The sequence below is a fragment of the Sander vitreus genome, chromosome 17, assembly GCF_031162955.1.
Source record: "Sander vitreus isolate 19-12246 chromosome 17, sanVit1, whole genome shotgun sequence".
NCBI classification, from domain to species: domain Eukaryota; kingdom Metazoa; phylum Chordata; class Actinopteri; order Perciformes; family Percidae; genus Sander; species Sander vitreus.
In genome coordinates, this window is record NC_135871.1 from 8,109,642 (window position 1) to 8,136,045 (window position 26,404).

At 39.9% G+C, this 26,404-nt stretch overlaps 2 protein-coding genes across 2 annotated transcripts in view; one reads left to right on the forward strand and one right to left on the reverse strand.

Annotated features, from left to right (window-relative positions):
- The first annotated feature begins 1,642 nt into the window (after positions 1-1,642).
- Positions 1,643-5,049, forward strand: epcam (epithelial cell adhesion molecule). Its single transcript, XM_078273778.1, has 9 exons — positions 1,643-2,002; positions 2,912-3,013; positions 3,133-3,391; positions 3,507-3,572; positions 3,679-3,745; positions 3,961-4,059; positions 4,159-4,359; positions 4,475-4,519; positions 4,641-5,049. The coding sequence occupies exons 1-9, from the start codon at positions 1,942-1,944 to the stop codon at positions 4,665-4,667; spliced, it is 927 nt and encodes a 308-aa protein (XP_078129904.1). The 5' UTR covers positions 1,643-1,941; the 3' UTR covers positions 4,668-5,049.
- A 1,484-nt stretch (positions 5,050-6,533) lies between these two features.
- The window catches only part of plekhh2 (pleckstrin homology domain containing, family H (with MyTH4 domain) member 2), a 48,246-nt gene continuing 28,375 nt past the window's right edge, over positions 6,534-26,404 (reverse strand). The window contains 15 exon segments of the mRNA XM_078273777.1: positions 6,534-8,266; positions 9,338-9,487; positions 11,341-11,427; positions 11,771-11,900; positions 12,413-12,549; positions 12,851-12,992; positions 14,506-14,603; positions 14,709-14,864; positions 16,775-16,952; positions 22,813-22,910; positions 23,641-23,820; positions 23,955-24,067; positions 24,963-25,071; positions 25,464-25,643; positions 26,033-26,113. Of these exon segments, the coding sequence (XP_078129903.1) occupies positions 8,081-8,266; positions 9,338-9,487; positions 11,341-11,427; positions 11,771-11,900; positions 12,413-12,549; positions 12,851-12,992; positions 14,506-14,603; positions 14,709-14,864; positions 16,775-16,952; positions 22,813-22,910; positions 23,641-23,820; positions 23,955-24,067; positions 24,963-25,071; positions 25,464-25,643; positions 26,033-26,113 (2,025 nt within the window). The 3' untranslated portion in view covers positions 6,534-8,080.

The window sequence follows — 26,404 nt, forward strand, 5'->3', positions numbered from 1 at the left end:
AAAACCTCAGCGCTACGCTAGAGGGAAGTTCAGGGGATCACCAAAGTTTTAAGATTCATTCTCCGGCAACATGCATGGCAATCTAGAAACTAAATCATTATATTGCCATTTAAAAAATAAATCCCAAATGGCTGCCATATTGACAACATGGAAAATGACATTCTGTTTTCTGATTAGTTCCCTAAATTGCATATAGGTTTACACATCCCCACAAAATCTGAACAAATGGTCAAATGTGCAGACTGATGCTTCCTGTCTATACTAATATTTGGTTGGTATGTGAGGTGCAGAAAGATCAGCTTTTGGAATAGGCGTATGTCTTAATGTCTTAAGTGGCAAACAGAAAGCTGTCAAAATCTTGAGAAGCTATTGAAATGTGATGTAGTAACTGCCTGTTTCATAACTGTGCCCACTAGATGGGGTTACACAATTTGTTAAAAGAGATAATTAAAGACTAGGCTATAGCAATATAAAAGACAACATCCACTATCTTACTTTTACAAAAAAGAAAAACATAGATACAGAGGTATCAATGTCAATAAATGTGTCTAATTATCTGGTTATTGGGCGTCTCACATGTATCGTGTTTCATGATGTTCATGTCTCACAGTAGCTAGTCTCTCCTCAAAGGCTCACACATGCGTACATGAGCGCAGCACTATCCACCCCTTCCTCAGTTGCCACTCAAGGAAACATTTCTCACATACATCATCTCTATGAGACCTGAGGCTTTGACTCACCCGTGTCATCCAACAGAGTGTGAGTCACGACACCTGAGAAATGTTTTCCAACTTCAGGTTTCTGTCAGGTAAGACACCTGCTCGACAGGTGATGATGTCATCATGTCACACAGTGTTTCTCTGTTTATAATAAACAAAATATGTAGAGAGTGTAGAGAGAACAATTTGCTTAAACACTGTGCATTTTGTCCACATATTGGGATATTTTAGGTCTATGATATAAAAAATGAACAGGAACACACAACTCCGGAAACCGCTGAATGGTTTGAATGTAGCACAGAATTTGATATATGACGTCTAGCTGAAGGAACACCTACTACAAAGATATACAAATACAAAGTGATAAAATATCACGGTACAACACAATATATTGGGACTACGTTTATATCATTACATACGTCTAGTATAAACTGTCTAAAGTGATGTATGTTATCATATTACATTACGCATTACGCATATTACAATGATACAATAAAGACATTTTCATATAAAAAGCCACCGTAAACTGTGATGATCAACATCCTGCAGAAAGATCACAGCAACTCTCTAAGTATAAAGGTCACTACTACATAAAAAGACAGTTTTACAACGATAACTTATACTTTAAACTGTACATGACTAACAGAAATGTAGAGGTTTGTTGTCAATATGGTCTATTTGACTTTTTTTTAGCTAGAAGTATCACAGATAATTAAGGAAATCTTGGTTTATTGACAAGCTGAAAGAATACTGTATATGTCAACACACACACACAGAGAGGGGGGGGAGAGAGAGAGAGAGAGAGAGAGAGAGAGAGAGAGAGCAAATATGGTCATACCGGGAAAAAGGTGCGTTTGATCACACCCCTCGACTATGCAAATTGGAGTGACGTCAATAAACTACTAGTCTTATAAATGTACTTCATTACAGCTCTCTGTCAGTTGAACGACAGTCTCTCAACAACTTCACTTTGGTGGTGCTCCTCGTGCTGTTTTGAGTGCTACTTACCTTTGTTTGCGCAAGCTCGTTGAGTTTCTCTCTCCAAACAGGTTGGACTAGACACACCTGCAGGGAGAAAAAGGAAGCTTTGTACAGCCTACACCGGGACGCCATTCTTCACTCCATCTTTGACCTCTGTGGACGACGGACGGGTAGAAAGACGACAAGGGGGAAACTTTTTTTTTTTCTTCATTAATTCGTTCCAAGTTTGATCAATTTCATCATGAGCATTTGGATTGCTCTCGTTCTCGTTGCCTTCGCGGCGGGAGCCTCAGCTCAAACCTGTAAGTAGATGATTTAAAAAAAAAAAAAAAACTATTAGTCTTAAAAATGCGTCACAACGCAGTTTGAACCTAACACGTCGCTTAATTGGGACTCTATGATATTAGTATTTTAAGTGGGCCTACGTTTTCTCAGTACCTGGATAGCTTTAGTTAGGAAAAAAATACGTTAAAATGATACTTTTTTTTTAAAGTGGTGTTTTAAGAGGTTGACCTCTAAACACCTTTTCTTACCGTAGGTGTAATGTTTGCTCGTATTTAGTGACTTTGTTGGTGAGAAGTGATTGGGGGGAAACGGGATTAAAAGCTGTTATTAGCTATCAAGCTAAGAGTTTTGTTTGAGTGGGGGTTGGGAGGTTTCCTACTGCCCTGGGGACTTGTCTGTTTGGAGAAACCAACGCCCAGGTGTTCAATAAACCTGCTAGTCTACCTTCTCTAACGTTACTTGCCCCCCTCCTCTCTTTCTCTGTAATAGAGCTGTATCACCGACAATACAAGTCCTGTATGAATTAGTCTTACACCACGCATATGATGGCCTACAGTTTGCATAGATTTGGGGTTCTTTATGATTAACTAAATCATACTATAGGCCCCCCTGTCCAATATGTTGCATATTGTCGAAGACTATCATCGACTTGATATTTAAAAATATGAAGTAGAGTGGCCGAGTTGGGGTCAGTGGGTAGAGCAGCCGTACATATATACTGAGGATTATGCCTCCACGCAGAGGTCCAGTGTTCGAATCCGACTTCCCTCTCTCTCTCACCTAGCTGTCCTATCAAAGGCGGAAAAGCCCAACAAATCTTGAAAGAAAAAATATGAAGTGGCATAACTTTACAGGCACTCCAGTTACTTCAAGTTGTTTTTAATTGTTTCAGCCTGAATGACAAATCCTTGTGTATCTCTGCCTAGGTCAATGTAACACGATGAAGTGGGCAAACTGTGATGGTACGCCCTGTGTGTGTACCATTTTGCTCGGCGAAAACGTGAAACAACCGCTGAACTGCTCCAAATGTAAGTAAAGATGTATTTATTATGTATTAGTAGATTTCCTTCCCTGTAGCCCGTCCTGTTGCAGGTTTGTTTTGTTCTCGCCTGCTCATGATGTGCCTCCTTTTTGTTTCCCCCTTCAGTGGTCCCTAAGTGCTTCTTGATGAAGGCTGAGATGTACAGAGCTAAAAAGGGCCTGTCCACCCGTACAGGAGGAAAGCCAGTGGAGTCTGCCTTTGTGGACAACGATGGCATCTATGACCCAGACTGTGAAAGCAATGGCAACTTCAAGGCCAAGCAGTGCAACAACACTGAGGAGTGCTGGTGTGTCAACAGTGCCGGTGTTCGTCGAACTGACAAGGGAGATCAGAATATCAAGTGTGACAAGCTGGTGGAGACCCAGTAAGTTATTGATTTGTATTTTTTTTTTTTTTTCCCCCTTCCCATCAGTGTGGAGAACTAGCTAGATGGAATAGTTTCACGGTTCAACTCTTAACAGTTTACCATTTTTCTGCAGCTGGGTTCGTCTTCAGCTGACCCACAAACCTGTGACAACTCCATTGAATGCCAACGACCTGAAGGCGTAAGTATTTTTAACAGCCTGCCTTTTTTTTTTTTTTTATTATAAACAAACAATTAACATTAGTTTCAATATTTCGTAACTGTAATTTCTTGCCTCTTTAATACAGCGCAATTGCAAATGCCATTCAAACACGTTATGGCAACTTTGACAAGAGCATGGTGGAGAATGTCGAGGTGAGTGTGTGTGTGTGTGTGTATATATATATATATATATATATATATATATATATATATATATATATATATATATATATATATATATATATATATATATATATATATATATATATATATATATATATATATATATATATATATAAAAATTTGGTCTATTTAATTGTCAGAACAGAATTCCAAAAATACCTGACTAACAAAGTATCATCCTGCAGTATGACGCTAATGCTCGCATGATTGTGGTGGATGTGAAGAAGCCAATAGGAAACCGCCAACATGACCTGGCCAACATGGCTTACTACATGGAGAAAGATGTATGTTGATGGATAAAAATAAAAAAACATCCTATACAGTATATGAGGCTTAAAGAGAGGCCCAGTGACTGACGCTGCCATTTTTATCCTCTCCTGCAGGTGAAGGTGCTGCCTTTGTTCCAGAACGATCAGGTGAAGTTTGCGCCAGCTCTGGGCAACCAGAACGTGGAGATGGAGAACATCCTGGTGTACTACGTGGACGAGGAGGCCCCGACGTTCACCATGAAGAACCTGTCTGGTGGGATCATCGCTGTCATCGTGGTGGTGGTCCTGGCTGTGGTTGCCGGCCTGCTGGTCCTGGTGAGTGAATCTACTTTTTATCATTGATCTGGCTTAACCACTGGTTTTTCCTTTTTACCATGCAAGTCTTAACACTTTGAATTTTAATCATTTATTTTTTTGTGTCTGTGTGTAGTTCTTCGCCAAAAAGCGACAGGATCGGAAGTACAAACAAGCCCAGGTGAGATGAACTTCTTGTGATTGACATTTTTCAGTAACCCTGTGTAAAATGTACTTTTTGCACCTCGAATGGTGTTTTAACACCCTGTTCTTATCTGCTCCTTTTTTTTTCTTCATTTTAGACAAGCGAGATGGCGACCATGTCTTAAATGAATATCTTCATCGCAGCAGGAGTCTATGAAGAGTAACCTTGTACATCACATTTTTGGATTAACTTTTCTGCAGTGGGAGTGTGCCATTTACTATTATTTTGAGGAATACAGATTGTAAAGGAACAAGGAACTTCCTTTTATGTTGGCACTACTGGTACCGCCATTATTTATAAATTGCTCAGTCTTAAGGCATCGTCCAATCCTATATGCCATTTTAAAAACTGCTTTTTACAATATGATTGGCACATGCCACATCTTAATGTTAGAACTTGTTGAATGTTTGTTTTAAATTCCACATCATAGATTGTACAGTTTCTTACGTACTGTGTTTGGGTGTTTTTCTTTTTTTTTTTAAATAAAGTTTGTTTTTTTAAAAGACTCTTGGATGTTGTGCAGGTTTCTTTGCAATGTAAGGGTTTGTCTGAGAGACTTTGGGCACAGTGTAAAAGTACAGATCATATGGGGGGGCGAGGGAACAAATGAGAGGAAGCCACAATTTAGCATGTCATGCTTGTCTAGTCTGTTTTTTTTTTTTTTGTGTGTGTGTATGCGCTGATACTCTGACAGTCAACACAAACACTTGGTGTGTTAAGATAACGTATATGGATATATTCTGACACTTTTAACCCTCCCTTTGTCTCTCATAAGACACACACACACACACACACACACACGCTAGGCCTTTGTTTACATGGGGCAGGTTTCCTACTCGGATGACATTTTTGAATGGGTGTGGCAGACCAGTTTTGAATGTGTCCCTGTTTCTTTGGAAGGCAACTTGAATTTCGGCTTTGCATGGTTCACACCTGAAAGTACACCTGTAGATTTCTTCTCCAGCTGCATGAATGTAGTAAGAAAGATGTTGGGTTTGGGCTCAGACCTATGGAATGCGAGTGTATTGGGCGATACTGGTTGGCCGAGACTACCTTGCTGTTAGCGTAGAGGGAGGTGGTTTGTCATTTCTAGCTGTATCTCTGAAACCCTTTTTGTACTGAATTCAACCTGTTCGTCAGGTTCTGGCTCATGTATAAACAAACTCATGCAATGTCTTCGTACACAACAAATACTGCGTTTAATAAAGGGACTTGAGCGAGACTAGAGTAACCGGCAGAAATCCTCTTAATTGAGCAGAGACTGCGAGGTGGGAAGTTGTTGCACAAGTTGCGTTTCAATGAACAAGTTCAGGTAAACCTATGGAGGTTAAAAAATGAGTGTCGCAAATCAGGGATGCAGTTTCTGATTAACCTTTGTGTCACAATTCCCACTGAAGGGTTGGGTTAAGACTTCCTCGAAACCACAAAGCAGCACAAAGTCAACATATCAATAAAAAAGCTGTAAACAGCCTAACTTTGAAAGCACATATCTGCAATACATTGGACTTCATGTATTTGGACTTCCTCTGTTTGATTCTAATCCATTTCTCCATTTTCGATAATGCCAACAGAGTATCGGCATTGATCATTTGTCTTTTATGTCTTAGTTCTCTTGCCTCACCCAGTTTTTCTCCCACATAAGCCTTCCCTCCCTCCCTCCCTTTTGCTCCATAGCAACGCAAGGACAAAAGCATGTCTCTTAACTAGTTCAGACAGGTTGGGTATCATATATCCTCCCCAACCCCCACCTCTCCTCGCTCTCTTCTCTGTGAAAGACTACAGGAATGAGGTGTGCCCCCCCCACAGGCACCTGTTGCAGGTATCAGCGCGTCAGCTACGTTCGCACCAATGAGGAAGCTGGACGGCACGTTTTATGGGAAGAGAAACGGCAGGAAGTAGGAAAGAGTGTCTGCCTGTTTTGGTTTCTATGGTATTGGACATAGATTGTTTGTATGAAAGATGATTGTATACACTCAGTGAAACAAGTAGCCTGTTTGCTGTTTAAGTTTATTCAAGCATGAGACATGTACAATAATTCCAAGGTTGATTATTTTATATGACAAATAAATATAATACCTGACAATACTCACAGGCTTCAGATAATACTGGGAGGGAAAAATCAGCTTTTACCTTACCTTGGCTTTGTATCATACATAAAAAAAAAAAAAAACTGTTTTCCAGTTTATCTTTGGATTAGAAAAGAGGAAGATTGCTTCTTTGAGATACCATCATATTTTATATTCACGCTAGTTGACAGAACAAAAAACATTTCTCTGTAACCCGAGCAACCGCAAAATATTTTCACAAACCTGTTCCCTCATCACATCCCCTGACCATCTTCCTCAAAATCTACCTGAACCCTGTGTTACTTCTCTAAATGACATCATGTGAAATACTGATTCTGACTCGATTTTAGCCGTGCACGCCACCAGAAAGGCTTAACGTATTTGTACACGATTAAAGTTTCACCACTCTACTGGCTATTCAGTAACTGAGAGCACACAGGGTCCAAACTGGCGTCCTCTTATAAACTAGAAACTTTTCCCGACGCAACCGACTCATCCACTCTACGGGCTTACCAATCACATCTGTTGCATTGCAAATATACACACACACACACACACACACGCACACACACACACATACAATTACGTTTTTCTTCAGCTGCAGTCTTGCCCTATGCTTTCATCATTTTTGTTTAGTATCCTTTATTATACAACGATATCTAACACTGTAAGGGTTTTAATTCCTGGTGGAGTTATTGCGCCCTACAGGGGGACAGAAAGAAAGATACAAAAATACCCTCCTTAACAAGGTGTCATTGCCTTTTCTAAATTGTGTGTGCATTCTTTTTTTAAGACAGGAATATAAAAGTTTACTTCAAAGAACACCTTTAAAAAAAAAAAAAAAGATGCACCACACAGCACAGATGAATTATTGGAGACGCTAGCTCAGCCTGTCAATAAAGAGTGTTGACCTTTCTTTAGAGTCTGACATAAAACAAAGGCGACACATTCATCAGGTAGACCAATATATGTCAAATATGCAAAAGCCTCTTAGGACACCTTTGTACCAGCTCACTGCTCCAGTTCCATTATGTTCTCTGAGGAATGCACTAGTAGGTCACCTTTCAGGAGTTCAAATGCTTGAAATTAAAGGACACCAACTCCTAGAACTCCTGTATGATCATAGCAGTAAACTGCTGCAACCTCAGCTCGTCTGTGATGTCAAATTATACCAAACGGACATGAAAACGAGTCCAAACTCAAGTGGATGGAGCAACCATGGTTTAGGGAAGACAATACTACTTCCAGTAGGCAGAGAAGTGACCATTCCACATACAAGAAATGAAACTGGCCCAAAGAGACACATCTACAGGATCACACTGATAAGAAGGAAGAGCTGTGTGCCAATGGAATTCAGGCCTTGCGCAGCTGTAAATAAATCCTTCATTTTCAAAATTCAAACAAGGTGAAAAAGGCAGCTCAGCGAAGTGAATGTTCCTCGAGAGATCGGGGACGTGACAGGTTTGCGCCTTCACAACAGCGTGGGGGTCTTGCTGGGGCGTCCCAGTGCCGGTGGGGATTTGCTCCTCAGATCTCTGCTCTTCAGACTGATGGGCTGGGCCACCATCAGAGCCGGAGCAGAGAGGTGGTGGGCGGCGGCCTTCTGCTGATGAGCGCTGTTGATGTAACTGGAGATGAGGAGGGTGATCTCCCTTATCTGTAGACCGAAACATAAACAAAAATGGACGTCAGCGTGTTTGTGCACGGACTGGAAATTCACTCAATAATCCTTTATACGGTCTGCTTCAGCTGATGAAGGCACTTGAGGATTTGCAGTATAAGATAGCAGGAATGTGCTAGTAATTATAAAGTAGTCAACTAAAAAAAACATTTCAACAAACTTGTCACATGGTTTTATCAAGGGCGACAACAGTACTGACACGTTAAGACTGGAGCTACTGACAGACAGGATTTTGGGATATTCAGCGACTTAAAATGCCTCAATTTTCACCATTTTCATGCTAAATTATTCCAAAAAACATGTTTTATTTGGGGATTATAATTTTTTGCCATTTAAAAGAGCAGTTGCACAGGTTAGACTTGACAAGTGGCAGAACTCATTCATTCCTGAATCTGTTCAACATTTTGGGAAAAACACTTCTTCACCTTCTTCACAAGATTCAGATAGGAAGATTGACACCACCGTCATATCTGTTATGAATATGAAGCTGGAGCCAACAGCCGGTCAGCTTAGCTTAGCACAAAGACCGGAAACAGAGGTAAACAGTCTCCTGGCTCCAGATTCATATTTAAAGGCGTGCTGCTCTTCCAACACTGAGCAACAAAACAAAACAAGTTAGTGAAGTTCCCGGAATGCCAAACTAATCCTTATAAGTAGATTGTCTGGGTTGTCAGTAGGCCACGAGTATTATTAATGGTTAAACTGTTTAAGGCTGGCACCAGGCTGATAGATAGCTCATTGTGTTCTATTTGAATGAGTTCATGTTTTGTTTATTTCATTAATGTCTAACCGGTCCATGAATGTAAAAGGTGGCAGGGGCGAGGCTAGAAGGGGGGGCATGGAGTTATGATTTTCCATGCTGTATTCTGATCAAATGCCCTCCCCCCTGACTGATTATTGGTCCATCCCACTTAAATAATCCTGGAATTGGAAGGTGGATGAAAAGTACTGTATATTGGTAAACCCTACTTGAGTGTCTGAATGGTCACGATGTGATAAACTCCACTCATCATCGGACACCAGGGTTCAGTCTGATCTCTCACTAACCTTGGAGGCGTCCATAGCAAACAGATGTTTCTCTGTAGGTTTGTCTTTGCTGGCGTTGGCCCCGATGCTCTGCCCCACAACCAGCATGAAGTCCTGTTTGCAGCCTCCGAACGTCATCAGGCTCTTGTATGGGTGGGACACCAGCGGCTTCTGAACGCACAGATGCAGATATTTGTGTTATGATGAAGAAGACAGGAAACAATGTGGCAACTAGATTATGTGGAGTGATATTACTACCCCTCATACATCCTCTTGTTTACATCTTCATATGTGTGAGAAAGTGACAGCAAGTTTCACGTATCAGCATTTTGAGTCAAGTCAAGTGTCAAGTGTCAACATCTTCTTCTTTTAGTCCAACCAATGCGACGTGCATTCCAAAAATCATGTACCACAGATACCAAACAGAAATGTGTATTTCAAAGGTCAGAACTTAAAAATGCACTATGAGTTCCTGCATGGTTTCAGCGTAATTTCATTTTTGTCTCAAGTCACACTGTGAAAAAGCCCGGTCTCGGGAGACACCACAGGGGTCCTAAACTATTACTTGGAACATCAACAGAAGTGACTTCATGCAGGAACTCATAGTGCACCTTTAAGTAAAACTGGACACATACCAGCTTCTTAAAGCTACAGTTGGTATCTTTTATGTAAAATAACTTTCAGCCCCTCTTGATTCATATTTGATCAGCACTGCCTAGTTTGAAGTTTGATCTCAGTTCACAAGCAGTCATTGTCAACGCATTAAAGACTCCTCAGTTCTGATTGGCTGTTTGTCCTTTGGGCGCAGTGGCAACTTTCAAATGCCATTAGGCGCACCAGAGGTCGGGAAATGATCTGTCTCATGTACGACTGTCACCATATAATGACAGTTTCAGCAAATATGACTAAAACAGGTTTTTTTTTAGTATTTTTTATAAAAGCTCCTTACTGAACATTTAGATAAAACACTGTATCACTGTGTGCTTATTACTCAGCATCAAAACACCGTGCGTCAAATGAGTGCTTAATATTAGAAACCATTTCCTGCTCCGCTGTAAGGTTATAATGGTTTTGAATTGGATTTAGTTTTGACTTTTCAATTTCATTTTTTTGTTTAGTTTTAGTTAGTTTTCAGAGTGCGTTTGCTAGTTTTACTTTAGTTTCAATTTTTCAGAAAGGTTTAGTTTTACAATAGTCTTAGTTTGTTTTTAGTTAGGGCCACTATGGCCAGGTATGATGTCTCAGACGTATGTAGCTACATTTACATACAGACAAGGTGCATCAGAACAAGGACTAGTTTCTTTCCGAAAGCCATAACCACTTTGAACTCACACATGCACTGACTTCACTTCACTAACTAACCCCCCAACCCCTGGACTTTCTTCTACCCTACCTACTATGCAATATTTAATACTTCTGATAACCCCCCCCCCCCCCCCCCCCATTCTTTTGTACAACTTATTTTATTCCATGTTGTTACATTTCTCTTGCGTATATGTTGAGACTGGAAAAGGAGTTGCTTCAATCTCGTTGTACATGTGTATAATGACAATAAAAGGCATTCTATTCTATTCTAAAACACATGGAGAATGGACGTGATGTTTAATGTTTAATCTTTGTGCTACTTAAGTGTCCGATCCCCACCTCCTGGAATGTCAGTTTAATATTTGTGGTTGTGTCACAATGAGAGTGGATTGAAATGCATGCTGTCTCCTTATTTTTTAGTAGTGATATATTATAGATAACAACTAAAACTAAAAAGAAATGATTCACTTGTATTTAATTTATATTAGTTTTTTTTTAAACTGGCAATATAGTTGAGGTTTAGTTTTTCTTGAAGGTGCTACTTTTTATTTAGTGTCAGTTTACTAAAATCATTTTTCACTGCTTATTTTCGGTTTCGTTTAACCCTATTCAAATACTTGTATGACTCATAAATACTTCATAAATACTTCTACTCTCAGTGACTTCTAACTGTCTGTACATCTTGAACTTGTCAGGACAGGTACACCGGAGACGCTTACAACAGAGTTGTTTTCCAGAACGCCAATACCATCTTCATGCACTGCCAGCCAAACACGTGCACCCTGCTCTGGAGAGGGAGTGATGGACTAAAAACAGAGAGAAACACACATCAATTTTCATAATACTAATATACTGAGAGTAAATACAAACAGTATGCTACACAATCATATTACAATGTCACTGCTCTAGATCCTCAACAGGAGACACATGAAGTGGATACACTGTATGTTTTAATCAGATGACTATTTTTTTAATCTAGGCTGATGATAAGATAATTTGTTGTTTAATGTACAAGAGATAACAGTTCACAAACACACACACACACACACACACACACACACACACACACACACACACACACAAACACACACACACACACACACACACACACACACACACACACACGCGCACACACGCACACACACTTACCTCTGCTTCAAATAATTTGGCTCCAAAGAAAGGCCACTTCCTGGCAACGGTCAGGTAGATCCTGACACACTCGGGGGAACTTCGACCCCTTAAGGAGGCCCAGCGGGCAGAGAGGCGCAGCAGCAGTTGTCTGACAGAGGGGGAGGTGGAAAACATTCAACATATTTATTTGATTGCCACAATCTATTATGACAACAGTGTTCATTTTAAAATTGGTTGTGCTGCATAACTTGAAAGACTCTTATTGTTTCATTCTACAGCTTTTCGACCTAAGTTGTATATTTAAAAAGACGTTCTACAGAGATGTAATCGGACTGGGATTAGTATGAATGATGCTGACAAGAGTTATGTATGTTCAGGATTATGGAAATTAAGGGGTTAACTGCCACGGCAACTTCCTGTGATGGAAACCTATACTTTATGACTGTGACAAACAGATTATACCATTATAACTGAGCTAACGTACTAAAAATCTGAAATATATAGCCAACTAAATACTGTAAATAGCTAAACACACACACACACACACACACACACACACACACACACACACACACACACACACACACACACACACACACACACACGAAAGTAGGAAATGTGAGTAGACTGAATCGTAGCCAGTGTTCTGTGTTCTGGTACCTGAGCTGCTCCTCAGACGTGGTCCTGCGGTAATGTTTTGGGTAAAATCTGTCCAGGACCTGTTTCAGGGTTTGGTTAGACTTGGTCTGGGCTGATCCAGGAGCTGAGAAGGGACGCTCAAAGTCCCCAAACTCCACCTGAACACAGACACATAAGTGTTAATACTGTATTGGCTTTTGGTCTGGTCTAACAAATGTTGTTTTGGGACTCTGTTCTCCTGTCGTGAGGTTCTTATCTTGTTGTAATATTATTCTGTTGAGTTTGTACCAAGGAATAGAATGTGGGCTGATTAGAAGCATGTGTTCGGTTTTCTAAGAAGATGTCGTACGGTGATTGAGTTAAGAGCCCACTCCCTCTGTGTATAAAACAAATGCATGACTGAGAACATGAATTATATCTCACTATTACAAACTATTTTTTTCATTGTAATTGTCAGACCTGGGCCAGCAGGGCAGTCATTTCCAGAGCCAGTTCCTTGTTGACAGGGAAGTGTCCGGCTACAATGGCCTCATTTGTCTGATAAGCCAGCAGCAACCTCTCCCTCTCTGACTCCCCCCTGACCTGGAGTGAGAAGTACAGCCTGCAGATGGAAAGGGAAAGACAGAGACAATAAAAGTGAAAAAAAAAAAAAAGGAAAAAGAAGGCTAGAAGTTGGAAAATACAGATGTGAATGACAGATACAGTAGATGGTACATTGTTGAACTTCCTTGGGTTGTCCGTGTTGTATTTCCAAAACAGTAAAACCGTTTGGTCTCCGTCACAGTTGAGCTTAAGAAGATTTTGAGTAAATCAGTGATCTTCAACAGGGGGTCCGCGACCCCTAGGGGGTCCTCAGAATCATAGCAGGGGGGCCACGAAATTATTGTTTAATACATTTTGGAAGGGTTTTTCCCCCCAGAAATTAAAATAGGCGGAAAATATACATTAACATGAATCTAACATATTATTGGAAAAGATAAATCGGCCTATACGTAAAAAAAACCCAGCAACAACCCCAACAACATTAATGATACGTTTATTGGCCTATAGGTAAGGTAGCCACTATCATAGCCATCCATATACAGTGAAGCTTAAAGGACAATTCCGGCGCAAAATGAACCTAGGGGTTAATAACATATGTGTACCCAGTCGACATATGTTTTTATGCTAATCGCAAGCAAGCTAGCGCGAACCGGTGATTAGCTGCTAACGCTACCTTTCGGGGCAGAGGGTAAATCGCTATTTTATACCACTAACGAGGCTCAAAATAGCACCACACTTCCACGGTAGCATAATGAGGGTCTTCATGCGGGTGCCATCTTGGAAAACAGTCACGATCAGTCAAACGACGAACGCCGTGCAACCAGTAACCACTAACATAGCTCAAACACAACGTTCATGATTCGACTGGTCATGACTGTTTTCCAAGATGGCGCCCACATGTAAACATGAACGCTACTGTCTTTATAAACTATCTTTTTAATAAACTGTCTGTACACTTACAAAGTTCTCAATGCTTCGGTTTACATGTAGGGACCCTCGTTATGCTACCGTGGAAGTGTGGTGCTATTTTGAGCCTTGTTAGTATAAAATAGCAATTTACCCTCTGCCCCGAAAGGTAGCGTTAGCAGCTGATCACCGGTTTGCGCTAGCGTGTTTCAAGCTAAATACACATGCGATTAGCATGAAAACATGTCCCAGAGAACGGTTGACTGGGTACACATATGTTATTAACCCCTAAGTTCATTTTGCGCCAAAATTGTCCTTTAAGGATTCACTGTGCCTTCCACATGTATGTTTGACATTAAAACATGATGATATATGAATATGTAAATAATAGCTTAGTATTGTAGGGCATCATAAAAAGTTACACTACATGTTATGTTAGGCCTAGTTTAATATGCATCTCAATACATGTAGTAGGGGGTCCCTGCTCGTCTTTCTTTCAGGTTAGGGGTCCTTGGCCTAAAAAACGTTAAAGACACCTGGAGTAAATGAAGTAAAAAATACATTCTGCTGTATTCCTGTAAAGTGACCCATTATCATAAACCTGTTGAATGTTGTATGAATATTACAATTTTTGCCACCATAGGGCTGGTTGGGTCCTTCTCTACCTGTTCTTGTAGGTGAGGCGGACAGTCCTGGTGCTTTCAGACTTGCCAGTGTGCTGCTCCTTAGAGGCTTGCTCCCATTTGGAGATAATGTCACAAATCTGCAGGCGATATGGAGACGACAGGTTTGCATTGTTAAGGGTTAAGTGTTAATATAACACTTCCTATGTTTAAAAAGTCGTCGTCACATGAATAAAAAGATGCACCTTGATGCCTCCTTGCAGGCAGTGTTCCAGCTCTCTTCCAGTAGGGTCATCAGTGTACAAGCTGAAACCAGATAGCCCTGTTTTCCTTATGCCGGTGTCCTGGTTGAGGCGACACTGGAACTCGTCCACTGTGGTCGAAGCATCGAAGCTCACCACCTATGGAAATGCAATGAAATGCAGAGGACAACGCTCAGATAGCAAAAGTTTTAAAATAATTCTGAACATTCAAACCTTCTTCAACTTTGAATGGTTCCAAATTTTGAATGGTTTCCCGTATACATAGCACATACTTGCAGAGAATATAGAGACACTTCTTAAACATATTGATAAATACATGCATGAGAGTAAGGAAGCATTTTTTTCGGCCATCTCATCATCTAACAAGAAACAGCTCTTTGTGGCTGTACTTTGGCACAGTGGTGCTTTAAGCTAAATGCCAACGTTGTCATGCTAACATGCTCAACGTGAAAATGCTGACATAATGTTTTCCATGTAAGCTTAAAGTGTAAGCATGATAACATTTGCTACTTAGCACCAAACACAAAGTGCAGCTGAGGCTGATTGGAATTTGATGAGGTTTGCAGGCCAAGGTATTGGATAAACAAAAGTTTTGCATGATGCCGACCCTAGAAGAAAAGTTGAGAGATCAACAATATGATTACAATTCATCCCGAGGGGCGATTCCAAATGTAATGGAAATCATGTGGCCTGAAAGCATACACAGCGAGAGCCAGGGAGCAGGCAGTGACAAAAACTATATATGGGTGTTTCTCAATCTCAAGAATGCAAAGAACGGACTTGTGTTCTTGGGGAGAACGTTCTTGCTGGTTGATCTTGGAAGAATTAACCCGCAAGTTCACAAGCACAGAAAACGCTGTTAAGAGTTTGAGACGATGCGTTCTTCCTGTTATTGCTCAACACCCCCAGCACAGAGGCTACCTGCAGTGCCCCAAAATAACAGCTAGAAATAAAAACCACAACAATATAACCACTTTATATTTAAACAAGCTCTGGAGAAGAAAACCTCATAACGCTACAACTATTGCAATAATATTGAAAAATAAAACTAATTGAGCTTTAATTTTTATTGTTTATGGTTTAGCTCAAACACCCCTTACTTATTCAAAAGAGTGGAACGCGATCCCTACTATTATTAGTGTATAAGTCAGTTTAAATTAAAAAATAAGTAGGCATATGCACTGGTGTGTCCTATGTGTTCCTATTAGTGTTATGTGGAATTATCATTTCTATATTATTGTAGTGCACTGTATATGCCCAGGGACAACAGATGGAAATTAGCAATTAAAATCATAAAGGTTGGTGTCTCCCCTTTAGTCTACATAACATGTCATAGCATGTTACCACGTTATGTACAACTGTTCATTTATCATACAGACTGAAACTCAACTTCTAATAAATCAGAAAACAAATACACCAAAAAAATATGAACTAAATACTAAATCTAATGTATAGCCTATGGCATAATTTAAACAAGTCTCCCGGTTCCTGTTAATCTTATGATGGACATGTGTTGTGATATTTAAACAAATGATCAGTCAACGGCGAAATAAAAACCTCTTATTTACGGGACCGGTCTAAAAGACCTCCGGCTTCCAGCGGGGTCTCTGAGCGTGACTGTCCGAGCGACTGCTGTGAAGTTCATACAAGTTACCAACCAATGCATCCTCGGTAAAATGGGCGTTTCCGGGAATCTTAACTGTAACTGGGACAGTACTTTTGCAACACGAGATGACGTTTCACAGGGACACAAGAACACAAGTCAATAGAAGAACACAGATTGAGAAACACCCAAACACTTCATGAGAAACCTTAACTCAGGGCGTACAGGTAGATGCTTGGGTGGAGCAGTGAAGCATGTGAGCATGTGCACAGACAGTTTAAAACAAAGTGACTTATTACAGTGGACTGTTGTTTACGTGTAAACTGTGTGTGTGTGTGTGTGTGTGTGGCTATGATGTAAGAACGTAGAAGCAAGATTAAAACTGTTAGCATGAACTAGCTTTGAATGCTTCACTGTTATTGTCTGTCTTCCTGTGTATTACTACCTGGTAGGTGTTATTGAGGAAGTGAACAGGGACGCTGAATGGCAGAGAGTGATGATAGGGATTCCTCAGTAGGATCGACAGTATCTCCATACGGGACGGCCTGGCATGCCTCTCGCCCTTCTGCTGGGTCCGCTCCATAGAGCGCTGGCAGTAGATGGCATACTTACCCACCTCAGTCCTGAGGATACAGTGTATATAAGTACAGTATATAAGTGGTATAGCAAGTATATACTGTAATTGGAATTCACTCAGAGCAGCTACAATTTGGAATATACAGAATGTGAACAATATTGCTGTTTTGATCATGATTAATCCAGTAAGTGATCACCATATACCTATGTTTATGCTGATATATGTTTGGAGAATGTTAATTTATGCTCTTATAGGGGCACTCCAGTGATCTACTCTTAGTATTGCACTTCCATAAGGTTGGAAGATTTACAGGAGACACATTTAAAGGTCCCATATGTGCTCATTTTCAGGTTCATACTTGTATTTCGGGTTTCTACTAGAACATGTTTACATAATGTAATGTTCAAAAATCACTTTATTTTTCTCATACTGTCTGTCTGAATATATCTGTATTCGCCCTCTGTCTGAAACAATCCTTTTTAGCCCCTGTCTCTTTAAGCCCCCCTACAACCCCCAGGATAGAGGGACCAAAGAACTGTGTTGTGTTTTGGAGAACTATGGACTGACTCAGCATGATGATGCTTGATTATCTCCAAGGGTCTGAACATTTCCAAGGTTGTGGTGACTAACATTGCTCTCTCTGATCATTCCTGTGTTTTCTTTAACGGCACTATCTCTGTGCACAAAAGTGTTCAAACAAAGGTAATCAGAAAACGATATATCACTGAAAACATCAGTGAAACATTCATTCAGCTTTTCTCCTCCACACCCGCCCTCTCTGGGGTCTCAGTCACTGATTGTACAATACACATTGCTTGTAGATCATTTCAACTGTAAAATTACAAATGTTATTGATGCCATTGCTCCCACTAAGGTCAAAGCTGTCTCTGGTAAGAAAAGATCTCCATGGAGAAATGTTATACTGGTGAGAACAGAAAAAAGAGAGTGGCGAAAAGCTATAATAACTATAAAGAGAGACTTCGCATTTATAATTTGGAACTGAGGACTGCAAGGCGGTCCTTCTACTCTGACATTATCGCCAGAAACAATAATAATTCACGTGCTTTGTTTGTTACTGTCGATAGGTTAACAAACCCTCCAGTACCAGTAGCAGCTGAACTTTTATCTACCAAGGCCTGTAATGAATTTTCCTCCTTCTTCAAAGACAAAATTCAGATTTAAGAAGAATCAGACAAACAGTCAGTGCTTCCATATCAAATACAGGATATGTGTTGTCACAGCGTTCACGCAAAGCAAATTCCAATATGACACAATTTCATACGATCAACCATAAAAACCTGGAGGACATTATACAACATCTGAAAACCTCCTCCTGTTGCCTTGATATTCTACCAATGGGCGTTTTCAAAAATGTTTTGAATTGTTTGGCTTCAGATCTTCTAGAGATTGTAAACACGTCTCTTCTCTCAGGTATCTTCCCACAGGCCCTGAAAACTGCAGTCATCAAACCACTCTTAAAAAAGAACAATCGAGACTTCACTAATGAACAACTATAGGCCGATATCAAACTTTCCATTTTTAAGTAAAATCATTGAAAAAGCGGTTTTCCAACAACTCCACCTTTTCTTGTCACTAAACAACAGTTTTGATGCCTTCCAGTTGGGTTTTCGACCACACCACAGCACCGAGATGGCTGTTGTTAAAGTCTTTAATGACATCCACTTAAACACAGATAGTGGCAAAACTACTGCCTACTGTCTTAGTATTACTTGATCTCAGTGCTGCATTTGACACGGTCGACCATGACATATTACTAGACCGATTGAAAAACTGGGTTGGCCTTTCTGGCTCAGTACTAAACTGGTTTGAATCCTATTTAAAGAATAGGGACTACTTTGTGTCTATAGGTGCATTGAACAAATTAACGACTGGATATGCAAGAACTTTCTTAAATGAAATGAAGAAAAAACTGAGGTGGTTGTTTTTGGAGCAAAAGAGGAACGATTAAAAGTCAGCACTCAGCTTCAAACGACAATGTTAAAAACAACAGACAAAGCCAGAAATCTTGGTGTAATTATGGACTCAGACCTGAATTTCAACAACCACATTAAGACAATAACCAAGTCAGCCTATTATCACCTTAAGAATATATCAAGGGTTAAAGGACTTATGTCTCAGCAGGATTTGGAAAAACTTGTCCATGCTTTTATTTTCAGTAGACTTGACTACTGTAATGGTGTCTTTACAGGTCTCCCTAAAAAATCAATCAGACAGCTGCAGCTGATTCAGAACGCTGCTGCTCGAGTCCTCACTAAGACCAAGAAAGTGGATCACATCACTCCACTCTGATGTCTTTACACTGGCTTCCAGTGCCTCAAATAATTTATTTCAAAATACTTTTGCTGGTTTATAAATCACTGAACGGTTTAGGTCCAAAATACATTTCTGATCTGCTGCTACACTATGACCCTAAAACACTAAAACCCATTGGCTGAACAAAGTTCTCAATTGCCTGAACTCATTTAGCTAATTGTGCAGTCTGTTGTCAATACCTTAAACCATTTCACATGGTAAAACACAATTTGCAGATCTCACTCTAGACTTTTCAGCAAAACTGTAAACACATTCTCATTCTCAAAACACATTCTGCACTCTAATGCACATGTCATCCATACTGGTAAACACAAGTGGCAACAATCAAATACAAATAGAGAACACATGTCATTGATTGAACACAACCACTCAAAATTGATTTCACTTGTTTCAAATGATGTGACACAACCAATATAAGCCAGTTCAGAGAGCAAAACAGGTTGTTGAAGGTGGGAAGGAGAAAGTCTGAGAATGGATAGATGAAACGATGATGAGAGGATGAGGACGTATGCGAGTGTCAGGGCTGGATACAGCACACAAGAGGCTTCTTCCCCTGTTGCCTCAGGAGGGACAACCCAGCCCAAAGACAAGAAGAAGCCCATTGATCACGTTTACTCCTTTGATTTTTGTCCCTTTTGAGTATTGTATACTGTAGTACAGTGCATTGTAGGCTGTATACTGTACAATGAACACATTGTATGGCCCTGAACATTGTGCTTTCCATTTGTTACTGTAACAGTACTGACTGCTCAATAGATTTTGACTGGTTGCGGGTTCACATCAACAAAGAACAAGAATTACAGTATCACAGAGACAAAGGACAAGTTTGTGAGATGCAGGGTACAGTACTGTAAAAATAGGGGTACAAGGAGGAGGAAGAACAAAAACAATTGCAAAGAGCAATTGCAGAGTAGTAATTTCTGATCACATTTTGAGCTACTATGATAGAACATGTTTTCGTTCATCTAAAGACAATGACGGAAAAATATGAAATTTGTTTTGAGATTAAAAATGTACTTCTCCCTGAGAACTATATCTTTTGAACAATGTGTTTTCTATTTTTTTGGTGTATTGTTTACTGACTGCTTGATAGTGTATATCATTTTAATCATTAGTTTATGATTTGAGAGCAGTGTTTGATTTTGAACACAGGTAGAACTGTTTTGAGGCGGAAGTTTCATTTTGCAAGAGGAGTCAGAGGTTTTGTAAATAGTGCTTGAAGATGAGGTTTTGTGTTTAATGTTTTCAGAAAATGCAGCAATTTTCAGTAATTGTGTTTTAGCAGTTGAGAAAATAATTGTTCATTTCTTATACTGAATTAAGACCGGTGGGACCGGCCCGTTCTGGAAACGGCAAGGATTGCGGGTGGATTACGTGTCTAGAGCAACGGCTTATACATTGTCCCATACTAGCACCATAAAATCTCGTATTTTATCTGCTTTTATATTTTTAACTGTTTTTAACTGCTCTTTAATGTTTAATTTCTTATACTGCACTGTAACTTGTATTCTTGTATTTTAATCGTTTTTATGTAAAGCACTTTCAATTACCCTGTTGCTGAAATGTGCTATACAAATAAAGCTGCCTTGCCTTGCCTTGCCTTGCCTCAGACATCTTACCTGGACATATTGGTATCTTTGCTCTTTTACCCGTTTCTCTCAAACGGTACAGTGTATAATTGTTTCATTCTTATTTGGTGTTTGTGAAGGCTTTCTGAGCTTTCTCTATATAAATACCATATATGTTCACTAACTAGTCTAAAACAAGACACCTGCTTAGGCTTTCAGCTAAAGTTGCATTCAGCAGTGTTTGATAGGCAACCGGAAATCTATTGTGTTTTGAATGTGTGGTTAACAGTTTTGACAGCAGTGTGTTAGCATTTGAACAAAGTGCTGTAAATCCACACATGTTGTGCACATTGTGGTTAAAGTCATGAGATAAGTGTCAAGAGGTTTGAAAGCTGTGTTAAAGCAATGAAAAACATGTGTAACAATGTAGTTTGAGTTTTGCACGTGGTTTCAGTTGTGCCCACTGTCGTTTAGCAATCAAAAAAACAAACTGTAATAGCATCTTTAGTTAGGCCTTCCCTGCATGGTAAACGCCGACGTCTTTCAAGCTCTACACCAGATCCTTTTTTTTGGTTAAAAATAGCTATAAACTAAATCCAAGATAGGCAAATCCACTTCAGAGCCCCAGTTGACCTTATACTTGTACTAATATATACTGTTTTCACAGGCTGAGTAGTCCTCGTGATGAGTAAACTGAATGTGTTTGTATGTGTATAATGGGTGGAGTACACTTTATATGAGTCGATTCTAAGTTCTTACAATGTTCATTGCATCAGTACATAAAGAACTATATTTCACAAGAACTGAAGTATATAAACCGAAACCAAGTTGATTTACCCTTCAGTACATTTATGGAGGGAAGTAATGGAATGAGCAGCCAAATTGTGTTCAAATACATGCACAGCAACAAGCTGTGGCATGTGCTGTAGTCTGCATTATGTTTCTGTGGTGCACAGAGAAAAATAATGAGCTTTAGTACAGCAGAGGCTACCACGGACGTTAGTACAGAAGGATTTGCTAAAGGGATTGTAAAAGGATGGCTCCATGATAATGCCATGTCAGTATTATCTAAGTATAGTATGTAAAGTAAGACAACTTTGGCCCTGCACAGAAGACATCATCGTAGAGATGACGACGATTACTAAAATCATTAGGCGGTCGACAGAATATCAGTTGACAACTAATTCGATAATCGATTATTTTGGTTTTATAGTTTGAGTTATTTTTCAAGACATTGTCTGGTTCCAGCCTCTCAATGTGAGGATGTTCTGCTCAGTGCAAATCTTATACAAAACAAGACATTTCAAAAATCAGGTTGTGGGAAACTACCTACCATTTTACAGAAAAAATGATGAATGATTAATGAAAAAAAAGAATGGGCAGATGAATTACTACTGAAAATAGCCCTTAGTTGCAGCCCTAGTTAATATAAGTATAACATGTGGGTAATAACAGGGGCGGAGCCAGAAGTTTGTAAACCTTCAGGGCTCAGCCCAAACCGGTCCGGGGGCATGCTCCATTTACGACAGCTATATGCACTAGTTTCCAAACCATTTGAGATACCGGTACTAGAATGCCTAAAAATCTGTACATCATTTGTTAAAAAAAAACATGATAATTGCCAAGGAAAAGCATCATCCTGTAGAGCCTACATCCTCTTTTGTATGTAATTGTTGTCCAACTGTCTTCATCATTCTGAAACCCGAACACAACAAATGTTGAGAATGACTCATTTTTTACTTTTGCTACCTAAAAATAGGCAAAAATGGTCTGAGGTTACTATTTTTAAGTTACAAAACTTCGGTAGGGTAGGAATTAGACATAAACAGCATTACTAATCTGTAATCCTGAAAATATTCGGGGCTGGAGCTCCAGAAGCCGTTTTTATCATTTCTGTGGTATTTCTAAATGATCATGTTTTCAACCGTTATGTTGTTGTCCCTTGTTAAATGTTGTGCCCCTTGATTCTTCGTGCTAATGTCCTCGCCCCTGATGTTTTCTCACCTGGAGTCTCCGTGTCTTTTGAGGTGAACCTGGAGCAGCCAGAGGAACGGGTGCTGAGGCAGAAACAGTCCAACACACAAGGCTAGAAACTGCCAACCCTGAAGAATGACATACAAGCACACATTCTCTACAAACTGTCACAAACACGAGACAGAGAATCAGTAGAGAAAGCACTAGAAGCATCGGTGCAGCATGTCAGAGACAGACTGACAAACTGCAGCTTCTCCTTGACGCATACTGTATTTTTTTTGGAACAAACAACTGTGTCTGGTTTTGGACCTGTTAATAAGACACTGAGTTCATTCATGTACAATGTCACAGAGGAAACTGTGATATGACTCATTCTGTTTTTGTCCTGTAGCTGTCTGAGACATAATCATACTGTTTTGAAACTAACAGGTAGTGCTGAACATTCATTTGTAATTTCTGCCCTCTTCTGGTGTTACTGGTATTTTTGGTTATTGGATACAGAAGATCACAACTACAGGAGAGCTTCTGGTCTTTAAAAGCAGGTGTATATTTCAAGGCCTTTTCAGGACTTTCTCTTTGCATATAAAAGCTCTTTTGGTAATCAAGCCAAAATAAGGGCTACATGGCTCTTCAAAAGTACAGTTTTAAACTTAAAGCTAGGATTGTCCACGTAGACTGAAAGGATGTTAAACTGATTGTATCCATATGTTTTTAAGCACTTAAAACAAATAAAATCCATTTACTCAGTGAACCCTGATGATTCCAAACCTTTTTGTCAGACACCCTGTTCTTTCAAATGTCAGTGTTTCCTATAAATAACACATACTACTGCTGCCACTGTGTGGTGAGAATGCAAACCTGCAGCGGTCCTGGATGGCCGTGTGGCTGCCTCCTACGGGTCTGTTTAATGAGCTGGCAGAAGAACTCATTCTGGAGCTCTGGGTGGGCCAGACACACCTGCAAAGCACTCTGGGCCAGTGAGACATGGTAGTCGATGGCCGGAGCGTCAATGGCTACATTGATGAAAAGCTGACAAGTCTGAGGAGAGATGATAGTTGGAGTTTAAAAAGACAGACGCAGGGAGAGAGATCATTCTGTGACAGGGGATAAAAACTACATATCGATGCTGTGTGTATGTGTGTGTGTGTGTGTGTGTGTGTGTGTGTGTACACCTTAAAGAGTTTAACGGCCTCTGTCTGCAGAGCTTGTGAAGGCAGGGTGGTGAGAGGAGACAACAGAGCTTCCTTACTGAAACACAACATGGGATGTCTCCAGATCTGAGAGTCTGGAGGACAGAGAGACACACTGCTAGCTAAAGGCAGTAATAAGCACAAGTCATACAAGTGATCAGATCATCTAATTTAGGGCTATTTATAGGGTGATAAAATCTTCAATTTAGTATCAGGAGAACAAGCAAGACAAAACATGTTTTAATTGTTTACACAGATTACAGTGAGTATGTTACTAATGAATAGGGTCATTTTTTTTCAAAATAAATTTCATTCAGAATGGTCTACCCTCTATCAGTTGGTTACTTTTGCAGATCATGATGTGATGTTATGTATGAAACGGTTTTCTTTTTCATTAAAGTGCTCATATTATGCTCATTTTCAGGTTCATGATTGTATTTAGAGGTTGTATCAGAATAGGTTTACATGGTTTCATTTTCAAAAAACACCATATTTTTGTTGTACTGTGTGTTTTTGTGTGTATTGTGTGTTGAGCTCTCTGTTTTAGCTACAGAGTGAGACATCTCACTTCTGTTCCATCTTTGTTGGGAGTCGCACATGCGCAGTAGCTAGGTAAGGACTACTAGCCAGTCAGAAGCAGAGTATGAGGGAGTGCCACGCTAGCAGCTAGGCGAGCATTATAACGTGTGTTACAAAGTGACGCACGTTCGTCACGGAAGTAAAGGCTGGACTACAATAGAGCTGTTTGGAGCAGTTTGTGAACAGGGTATTCTGTTGGAGATGGTAAGTCCCTTTGGAGTGGACTTTGGGCTTTTTCACTTTGTAAACCTATAACATGCACAAAAAAGATATAACACAATAAAGGAAAGGGGAAAAGCCAAAAAGCATAATAGTAAAAAAAAAAAATTAAGTAAAAAAACGCAGGCAGCTATTAGTTAATCACAATCAAAGACAGGACGAAAAAGAAAATCATTTGTAGCAGATTCTTACTTGGATCTCCGTCCAGTTGGAAGAGTTTTCCCACCAGTTGTTCAAACTCAGTGCCGACTTTACCCACGGTGGTGCCCGCTGCCACAGACAGATGGTACAGCCACGAGTCCTATAGAATCACACACATCAGTGATACCAGAGGCAACTCAAATAAACACAAGAAATCTTCACATTCTGTTCATACTAAGAATAGAATTAGGCCTAGTTTAAACTTAAAACACAGTAAATTCCCTCTGAAAGCAATTACATTTTTTTGTGCTAAACCAACAATGTCTGAGAGAAGCATTTGAATGCAGCAAAGGTAAAGCAGATTTCCTTTCTGATTTGTTAATAATGAATAGAAGAGCCCCACATACAGACATTTTAACTTCAGTAATAGAAAATACAAGGCTGATACACTGTCCTGATGACTAATCTCTTGCAGCAAATTTGGAAGTGCAGAGCAGAAAATTTGCAGCCCTCACAAAAGAAAGAAGAACTTTCTTTCAGAGCGACGCCGACCTTTTCGTGGCGGGACTCGATGAGCAGGTAGGTTGGCCCTTGCTCTTGTGGGTGGATGGCGATGGTAAAAGATGCCGCCTGTAAGCCCCGCCCACATGCCTTTAGGTCATCATCTGAATCTCTTGACCTGTCTACCTCCTCCACCTTGGCCTCCCACAGCTTAATCTGACCCAGGGGAAACTGGAAACACACACACACACACACACACACACACACACACACACACACACACACACACACTGAAATAAAAGGTAACATCTTTTGTGTTGCACCACTGAAATAACTGAAAAACATGGTTCCCACACCTTCTTAAACATCAAATCATAAGCTCTTAAATGACTTTCCAGACCCAATTTAGTCACATTAAATTGAGACATTAAATATAAGACAGGGATTAAGGTTCATTACTGTTACACATTTTTATAATAAGAGCTAGCAGGCTTTACAGCAGAGTACGTCACTTCAGGTAAAACATAAAAAAAAGACGAACATGACGGGGGCATTATAATTCTGTCTCTACATGCTGTAAATCTTATAGTAAGAATGGGAGAATTGATGTTGAATCTTACCTTGTCCTCTTGGCTGCGGAAATAGTACAAGGTTTTGCCAATCAGGGCACACCAAACCCGCTTAGAGTAGCCGTGCTTCACCTGCCATGGAGCAAGAAACTAATTTCACTAACAGCAGTGAATATCTAACATGAAATATGTGGTGATATATATATATATATATATATATATATATAAGATGTAGAAATGCTTTGAAAAAAATGTATTGCACAAAAAACCCCTTTTCATTTAGGTAAAGTAGGTATTATGAAATGGTATTTTCTTATTTTTTTGGGCATTTTAGGCCTTTAATAGACAGGACAGCTGTAGACAGGAAATGGAGAGAGAGAGAGAGAGAATGACATGCAGCAAAGGGCTGCAGGTTGGAGTTGA